We start from the raw sequence: 9,738 nt of genomic DNA, 5'->3' as shown, positions 1-9,738 counted from the left end.
TGGTTCATCCGGGGAATTTATTATGTGTGCAATAACTCAGAGGTGCAATAATTTGAACTGCTTTAGGGTATGGTCCAGATTTATATTTATTATAACAGCCACTGCCTTTACTGTATTCATAAGAATTCTTGTGTACATATTACAAATTTCTCTTTTTGGTTTTAAATTATTAGTGTTTTTCTTTTTATATGATAAATGGTTGCAGCTGTAACAACTGAAATTTCCCTCTGGGAACAATAAAGTATTTCTGATTCTGATTACTGGTAGGAGAAATGCATTTGTTTTTGGACTTTTAAAAAAATAAAATAAAAATGGAAGTATTACAGGAAAACAAAATAAGATTTCCTAGTAAAAGATGCACTTTGTTGCTTTCCACCAGTGTCGTAGTATATGTTCTTTCTTAAATCATCTTCACCAGTGGTGGAGGATGAAGCGCCCCACTGCCAACGTGTACTTCCACCATTTCAACGTCAGGTGGAGGCCTTTTTGCGCATTTGCCCTCTGCCTCTCACATACACACACACACACACGCACACGGAGCTGCCGCAAAGCCCCGTCCTTCAGGGCTTTTAAAGCGCCGTGTTTGCTTCAAGCTCCAACAATACCGTCCAACAGAAGAGCCGCAACGCTGAACGCACTGACCCGGCGGTCACCGTGGCAAGACCGCCGACGGGCATAAACCGCGAGGAGGACAGCAACCGGATCGTCAAACTGTAAAATAAATAAATAAATACAGGTTTGCTGGTCAAATAGTTTAACCCCTAGTCTGCCGTGACGTTTTTGGCGAGTGTGAAGGCAGTCGAGACGGGAGGTGCGTCTCGGTGAAATGTAAGCGGACTCGGGACGGTGACCGTTATTTCGTTCTTTTCAATGTGGATGGGACTGCAAGCGACTCGCTCGGTGCAGCTAGCTTGGTCCGGCCGCGTTGATGCAGCAACGCACGGCTGTCGTGCTCAAATCTACCGCCGGATCTGGGAAGACAATAGGTGAACTACACGCCGGTCTGGACTACACTCAACGAGAGTCTGCATCCGCTTGGGCTTCACTAGGTAGGTCATAACACGGTTCCTAACCTCCCAGCACAGGGACTTTGATACCCACAGGCGTGCACACCCCAAACAAATTCATTTTTTTTTTTTTTTTTTAATCCTCCTAGTTGCCTTGACGACTCTGTGGTACTGCGGTAGTTTTAACGGACAAAGCGGGATAAAGCTAGCTAATCCGGGTTTGCTAACATTTTATTGAGCGCTGCGATAAATAAAGACTTTGAATGCTGAATGTGTGAGGGTACCCGCGACTGGGCTAACCTACATGTGCCCATACAGTAAATTCAGTACAATAGAAAGAGTCGCGGCGGTGTGGGGGGCTTTGATATAACGGCCATTTCCCCGTCCACAACACATTTATCCCACGAAGCCTGTGTTTTGCAGAATGGGCGTAAATTGGGTGACGCTGTCATGGATGCTCTTGTCATGCCATAATTCATGTACAGTATGACCGCATAGCTTTAACATGTGCGCGAAATGTACCCTTACAAAAAGACTTTAAGGGCTCTAATTAAATTTAATATGTTATTGGTGATAATTGTTGTGCGGTAATAATATATTAACGAGTTATATTACAACATGATATTGGCAAAACCCAAAAATGCATCACTGTAAAGGACGGCAACCCCTAAATAGTAAAGTGATATTATGTCATATTGCAGTCTTTTTGCCTTTGCAACTACACACGCACACACACACAGCAACATGTACCCCTGTGTTTTACAGCAGAAATGTTTTATATTGGTCCAAATTGGTCAAAAAGTAAATGATCATGGCAGATATGGCAGATCATCATCAGATATAAGCTTAGTAAAATGGATACTTTGTGAAAATGTATGTGTAACTAATGAATAAAGAGTGGATATAGGCATGTTTGTCCCGCCCTGTTAGTGAATGATCACTGATAAGTCATCACATTAGACTTATAATAATGTGTGAATGCTACATCTTCCTCCTCATCTAATGCATTCAGTGACATCAGAAGGTGCTTTCCATCCTCGTCAGATGCAGTGATCGGCGGTTTTGAATTTCTTTACAGTGTCCCTGTGAAGAATCAGGTTATAGAGTGAAGTGAGAGCCGGCAGGCAGCTGCATCAGGATGGCGGCCGTAGTGAATTATTCTCCACCTTGGTGGGTGAATCTGCTCCACCGGCTGCCTCATTTCAACATCGAGTTTCAAATGGTGAGCAGCGACTTCAGGCCAGAGGACTCTGAGTACCAGAAGGTAAGACAAGTGCGGGAGAACAATTACCTCCCACTCAGAAATTCATCACCCCCTTCATCGTGCAGCATCACCTCATCATCCTACCGCCTGCCACATGCCCACACTGTAATTTCACAGCAGAGTGGCCAAGTGGTGACTGAGGCCGTCCTGCAACCAGAGTTGTGGGTTCCCTCCCTGTATCGATCAGCACTGCGTGTGTGTGTGTGTGTGTGTGCGTGCGCGCGCGTGTGAGAAAGAGAGAGTGAAAGATTCAAGACTGAGGTTATTCTTGCTGTTATAGACTGAATAATCTATATGAATAGATAACTGTATATTAATATCCTGATTGTAGGAAAGGGACAAGATTTTTGGTTTCCATTTGTTTTCCGCCAACTACATTTGTATTCTTATGTAGAGAGCAAATAAGGGAATACAAATGCAATTTCAAAACCACTCATGCTTGCCAGGTTTTGTTTTGTATTAGCCTTTTTAAAGCCATATTTACATTTGTAAACAGTGATTGGCTTATTGAACTGCAAGTCTTCCACTGTAAGTCCGAGGCTGTGGACAAATAAGTGGGGAAACTCTCAGTTTAGGCTTGCTTTATTTATAAAGTGAATTTAGCTTGCAATCCTGACTCACTTACTACAAATAACAGCCAACATAACACAACGTAGTGAGAAGCATCCAAGATGCTTATTGTTTCAAGAAAATCGCATCAGATTCAACAAGTAAAGACTTATTCACCTTTGTGATGGCTGCTGGAACAAAGCCAGTTTCATTTTACACTTTGAAACTATAAACCTTTGTTAACTGTGTGCCTGGTGTTGTTTTCACCTTGGTGTGATAGCATGTTGGTAGACCTGAGGCGCTACACAGAACTGTGCAGAACCACGTCCACGTGCTGTAACTGTACTGTCACCAGTTGGCAGTGCCAAAAATACATGGAGCAGTCAGTAATGTGGGCTGCCATCCTTTATGTTTGTGTTGTTGTTGCTGTCCCTTGTCGTGACGAGACAGGGAAAAAAAAACAATGAAAAAAGACACTGTCTGAGGTTCGTGTGATTGTTCTTTTTTTTTTTTTTTGAATCTTTGATATGTTGTATTTAGCCCTGCGACAGACTGGCGACCTGTCCAGGGTGTACTCTGCCTCTCGCCCTGTGACAGCTCGGATAGGCTCCAGCCACCTGTGACCCTGAAAAGGATAAGCTGAAGAAGACGGATGGATGGATGCATCTTTGATGTTTTTTATGTTTCTCTGCTTCTGTTCCCCTGTCTGTCCAAGCCAGCTTGTCAGCCAATTAGCAGCCTACCCATACATAGCATCATCGACATAGGGCTCTGTAGCCTCAGCATTAGTTTAATTTCCATAATCCTTCTCTCTGCGTAGCTAAATGGGACACCAACGCAGACTGCAAATTCCTAACATGTCTGTATGTGTCTGTGGACAGATTCGGTGTTTTTTACTTTTCAGTGTCAAAATAAGATGATTTGTGAAAAGAGCATCACTTTCTGTGAGAACTGCTTGCAGCTCATAGATATATGCGATTTATAATGTGAGGCAGTGAGTCGGCATTGATTTCTTGGCTCTCTAGACACCATTAGAAGTGTAGGAACCAATGGATTTGTCAATGGACACAAATAAATCAAAACCTATTAATATGGAAAGTAATTTATTATGCCAGAATACCAAACATGATTGTCCTACTTGTATATCATTATCAGTGTAATATCTGCTGATTTGGGAGAATTGGTTGGACAAAAGAATTTGTAGTCATCACTTTGTGCTCTGTAATGGTTGGTTTTTCACATATCTCGGACATTTTTTTTTTTTGGATTAAAATGAACCTAATACTTCACAAACTAATGAGCAAAAATCCATAATTAGATTTCTTTAAAAGCATAAAATTAATTGATATTATTCTTAGATTAAACGCTGACTGAGTCGGGAGCGTTGCATTAGAAAGCAGCTCCATCTTGAAAAGGGGCTTTGCCCCAGTTTTGCTGCATTTCATTAGAATCCTCAAACAAGGTGACTCCCAGGTCTCTGCAGCAGAAAACCCAGCCTCGGTAGCCCACATGAAGCCAAGGCACATCGCTTAGAATCTCACATTTCATGCACCGCAGTCATCCCTCAATACATTTGCTGACAGTACGGGGAGAAGAGGGAGGGCGTGCAAGTTCAAGCGCTGAGCGTGGGAAGGCACCCACAGCCACGAACAAGGGAGGGAGATGAGAACCGGAGAGAGAAGAAGGGAGAGAGGGAGGAGGAGGAAGAGGAGTGAGAAAGATAAAAAGAGACTGATTGGAGGCGAGAGAGAAGGCTCCATGAGCCATGGGAGGCGCTTCTAAATTGCCAAATAGCCACTTCCTGTGAGCTATTCAGTGTTTAACTAAGAGCCTTTGTAGATGTGTGTGTTAATGTGTTTGCCCACTGGAATTTTAAGGACCCCCCTTTTAGACTAATTACATCCTGACATATTTTAGCAGACGAGGTGGTTTCTATGTCAGTGAGCATTCTGTGCTATGATCATATGGTTTTTTTTGTACAGTTGTCGTTGCATGCATGCGCTGTATGCATGTATATATGTCATGTACAGTATGTTCACTTTCTGTGTCAGTGCGTATTTAGTGCTTGCTTGTCGAGATGAGGTCACGCAGCTCCCTCGGGGGGTTTGTGTGTGCTATTCTGCGAGTGTGTGTGAGTGAATGTAGGGGTTCCATTCAGGGTGAAATCGTTAATTCTGGCTAGACGTAGGGGAGGGAGAGATAGAGGTTGAGAAAGACAAGAAGAAGGAGGGTGAGTTGGAATGGGGGGAGGGTGAAGAGGAGGGCTGGAGTCTGTTGTGAAAGAATGCTCTCTTTCTTTCTTTCACTCTTTCACTCTTTCACTGAAGCCCGTCTTTAGATTGGCTCAGTATATCTGTCTCAAAGGCTTTCATGCATCTACTCATCCAGCTGAGAAACACATAAACACTCCTGCACACACATAACAACAAGGACTGACACAGTGTCTCTCAGTGCACCGTGTCCATCACCGCACCACGACATTACACACACTCACTCACACACACACACTCACACAATAGAGATTCTTCTGTGTAGTGTTTTTCTTTCTGATGCGATTTGGCTCGGGTTCATTTGCATTCAGCTTTTGAAGCTGCTCAGAAACGCTCTCCTCTCACACCATGTCTCACTCACTCACTGCTCTCTGATGACTTTGACTTTAGTGGGGATGCTGACTCTGTGGCTTTGTGAGGAAAACTGTTTGAATTATTTTTTTCCTGCAGAGCTGAAATAGGAGCTCTTATCCTGAGGTTCTGCGCGTGCGTTCATCTGTTTGCGTTATGGTAGAATCGCAAAGTCAGCTCGCAGCCACAGTTAAGCAGCTGCAGAACATTACAGAGGAACCGTGTGACCTGTAATAACACACATTTTCATATTGCCAGCTGTGGAAAGTAAGTCAGTAAATTGGTATTTTGGATGGTTGGCTTCAGTTTGCACTGAGGAAGGCATTTTTTCATAGCATTTTTGGTGGCTCACAGAAAGAAGATGTTCAACTTTTTTTTTGTTTTGTGTTGTTTTGTTTGTGGGAGGTTTAAAACCCACTGTCCTGGCCTTCAAAGGCCTTTGTGCTTTGGTAGCTCTTTGACCCAGTGGCACAGGTGAATATTAACAGAATGAACTTGAGGTCAGTGAATGCCTCAGGAAAGAAGTTGAGAGGACAGTAGTTAGACAAGGCCAAAGTAGAGAGTAGCACACAGGCAGGGAGAGTGCAAGGACAACTCAGTGAAGTGGAAGTGATTGATCCTGTCAGCTCAAACACACACACACGCACGCATATTGTGTGCGTGTGTGTGTAATGTGGTGCAGTGACGAGAGTGCACGTACACACGCTTAAATGGGCATATTGAAAGTAGATCAGTGTGCCAGGGTGTTTAACGTTTAGCCCCTCCTCCAGCCTGCAAGCTGATCTCCAGTGTGGTGGATGTGCATGCACACACACACACTCATGTACACCCAGGCTCACCATGCTTATTAGAGCTAATCGATCCGTCTTAATCTGTGCTGATGGTTTGTTAGCCTGACAGTTAATCTAGCAGCCATCAAGCACACCAGGAGGAGTCCTGTGAGTACTAGGTCAGTTCTTGTTGCTTTGTAACCAATGCAGTCATGACTAACTGATCTACAGTTTTTACTGGCAGGTGATTGTTCAAATCATATTTCAAATCATAAATCAAAATCATGTTTTTACTTGAATTAGACCCAGCACGCGTTTCTTTATATTTTGCTTCTAAAGAGATGGACTTTATTGTAACTTGTTAAAGTGGTCTTGAGTAGTAGTTCTCGCAGCTTTCGGAAAGGTTTTTCTTTGGACATTGGCTGCTTTTTCTCATTTTCAGTCCAGTCCGTGAGCCTGACCATTTTTAGAGGAATGTATATTTTATTTTTAAACCTCTTAACACTGAGCTGTGACTCATTCAAGCATAAAAAAAAGGCACATAACTCAAAGAATGAATCAGTGTTGTGTCTACACAATGCAGACTACTTAGCAAAGAACCCATTTTAAATGGTATCTTTAGGCACTAGCGCCTAAAGAAGGCCCAGGTTTTCTATTAAAATTGTTTGTTTTATCAATAATACAAACCCTTAAAATCTCAGTTTATTGATAAAAATAATACAGTTAATTAGTTTCCAGCCACTGTTTTGACAAATGCCAGTTTTTGAGCTCTGCAGTTTAATTGCAGGGCCTAGCCTACGTTACTCGAGGGTTTAAGCGCTTTATTTGGAGGGATGGCTTTTTACTTTTCAGCTCATCATCTGGGGACAGGGGAATTTCTCCCTGCTCACTGTGAATTTCTTCCCACTGTGGCAGCGAAACATGTTGTAGCCTTCACCGTCTCAGACTTGCTCTCTGTTTAATTGGGTCAACTAAACAATTTTATTAACCCTCAAAGACATGCTATAAAAAAAAAAAATACTTGCCTGCCTAGCAACAGTAGGGCTGCAAATAAGACTTGCAAACACAAAAACAAATCTGCAAAAACAATTAGACAGTCCCCACAATATGTGATGATCTTCACATTTGTCCAGGCCAATACAGTATTCTTGTTTTTTTCCAGACTGGATGAGAACTCTCCTCATTCTGGCTTAGTCACTGCATGAAACTGCCTTGGCGCTGTGCCGCAGGCTGTCGTCAGACTGCAGGCAGAACTCTAGTTATTTTTGCTGATATGTGAACAGCAAAATTTGAATTCACAATTCTATTAGGTAGTCAAAATAGCCTGTGACAACCTGAAAATTGTCTTGGTGAAGCAATTCATGGTACAATGCCACCACTCATGGCTCCAGCTCCTCACCCACACACACCACAAGATATGCCATAATTAAAACGCTGGCTGTTGTCTTTGTGCTCTTTGTCATCTGCTCACAAATTTTCCCACACAAACTTATGAAGCAGAAAATGTAAACAATAACTGTGACCTCCATGTTTATTTCTGTACGAGGTGACGTCTTTGCTATTGTTCTTTCAGGCATGTGAGTCAGCCCAGCATCATGAGCAGTTTGCACGGAAATTTGATCTCAGCCACTTTTAAAAATTAACAGCCAAACCGAACAAATCGGATCTGAATTGAGCACTGATGAAAGGGAACACCCTGAATTAAAGAAAATATGACTTTGTCTTTACAAATATGTCTTGCTAGTAACATATAACACAATTTATATATATGCAGTTTCATTGCAGTTCTGGTAAGGTTAATCTCTATTGTTCTATATGGTTTAAATCCCTTTCTTGATTTTAAAGCCTATAGATGGTACCGCAGGATAATACCAGAGATTAGGAATCAGGAAACTCATCTCATGTTCTCTCCTCATCATCTTTAATCTGTTGGGGGAAGACGGTCAGGGACAGTTGGGTCATAACCAGATTTCTTCTCCTCCTCCTTTCTTTCTTTCTTTCTTCACAGTCAATATACAGTCAAATATACAGTACACCTATATTCGGAATACGCTGAATTTGAGTGTGGCACTCTAATAGGATGCTATCGTTACAACAAATCGGATCATAAAATTTCTTCTCTCCTGGAGATCATCTGTAAGTGCAAAGTAGAAGCATTTAAGAACATCAGCAACTCAGAAAATTAGGAAAGTGGCAGACCGTGTAAAAGTGTGTAAAAGTCACAAACACTCAGAGCATCAAACCTCTTCTGGGATTAACATCAGCACAAAAACTGTGCACCAGGAGCTTCATGGCATGGGTTTCCATGTAGTTGTAAGTTATCTTGTAATGAGATTCATTAGAACATTACACCAGGCCGCAGCAGTAAGGTCTCAGACAATCTACAATATAAGACGAGTCTACAGTATAAGTAGACTGATACTTTCAGCAAGTAACGAGGCTTGTGATTTGGAGTATTGTAGGGCTATATATACTGTATAAAAATATCTGCTGTAGTATTCTAGTAAGCTCTTACCTGATTAGATTGGCTCTAGCCCTCCATATGTTGATACTGTGCTGACCTGGTGTTACATCTGCCACAGCTCACGCACCAAGAAACGCTGACATTATTAGAGTGTGCTGTTTTTCTTAATGTGAAAAAAGATTTGTGCCTTCAAAGACAAGCTATCACTTGTATTTAGTGTGACTAGCTAGTGTGAATGGTACTACTTAAGGAAAATTTTAAAGGTTCTTTATAAAGAGACAGTGAAAGTCGAAATAAAAGCGAGAAGGACGGACTTTCAGCTGCCCCCTAATGCTTGCATTTTAAACTCAGATGCTGAACATGGTAAACTTTGGACTGCCTCTTGATAATTGACATTGAGCTCAAAGTGGTACCATGGTACCATGCCTAATGGGATAGTATTGCACTGGTAGTACGGAGGTGCTTCACAGCACTTTCAGACCCACATCTACATGTTGTAGCTTCCTAATGCAGGTCAGTGTCAAAAATATATATGAACCAAGCAGTAATGTTGTCTCTTTGTGCTGTTGTCGGTCCTCCAGTTTAGCCCTTGCTCCAGAGAAGGCAAAAAAAAAAAAACCAACCCAAAAACGTTTTGGGGTGAAGTGAAACCAGTCTTTAAAAACAAAAACAATTTCCACTTTATGCATAGCCTCCAGCTTCTCATTGTTGTTTTTATGATCTTCGTGATGTTTCTTGCTTCTCTGCCTTCCCATTCAAGCTAACTTTCAGCAGTCAACATAAGCATATTAGTCAACTGCACATGAGTGGCATGCTGCTGGTTTGTTGGAGGACTGCACATGAGTCAATCCATGGCTTCTGCATTGGTAAATTTCCTGTTAGCTTTCTCTCTGTGTCACCTGAGTGCTGCTGATACAAATGCTGGATGGTAAATCTGGGTTACGTGCAGTCTCACAGATCTACTGGATTGGCTGTAGGTCTAACCCTTGAGCAGTTGTTGATGTCTCTTTCAGTTCAATTCCATTTTTTGCATTAGGCAAATAATTTTAAGAGGCTCAAGGAA

At 42.1% G+C, this 9,738-nt stretch overlaps 1 protein-coding gene across 1 annotated transcript in view; it reads left to right on the top strand.

The window, feature by feature from the left end:
* Nucleotides 1-490: 490 nt before the first annotated feature.
* The window catches only part of LOC115780351 (protein tweety homolog 3-like), a 29,217-nt gene continuing 19,969 nt past the window's right edge, over nt 491-9,738 (top strand). Inside the window, exons 1-2 of the mRNA XM_030729506.1 lie at nt 491-1,049; nt 2,086-2,271. Coding sequence (XP_030585366.1) covers nt 2,146-2,271 — 126 coding nt within the window. The 5' untranslated portion in view covers nt 491-1,049; nt 2,086-2,145. The remainder of the gene's footprint in view (nt 1,050-2,085; nt 2,272-9,738) is intronic.

The sequence above is a fragment of the Archocentrus centrarchus genome, chromosome 1 (assembly GCF_007364275.1).
Source record: "Archocentrus centrarchus isolate MPI-CPG fArcCen1 chromosome 1, fArcCen1, whole genome shotgun sequence".
Classification (NCBI taxonomy): domain Eukaryota; kingdom Metazoa; phylum Chordata; class Actinopteri; order Cichliformes; family Cichlidae; genus Archocentrus; species Archocentrus centrarchus.
The sequence above is the reverse complement of the archived record's forward strand: the minus strand, read 5'-3'. Positions and strand labels throughout refer to the sequence as shown.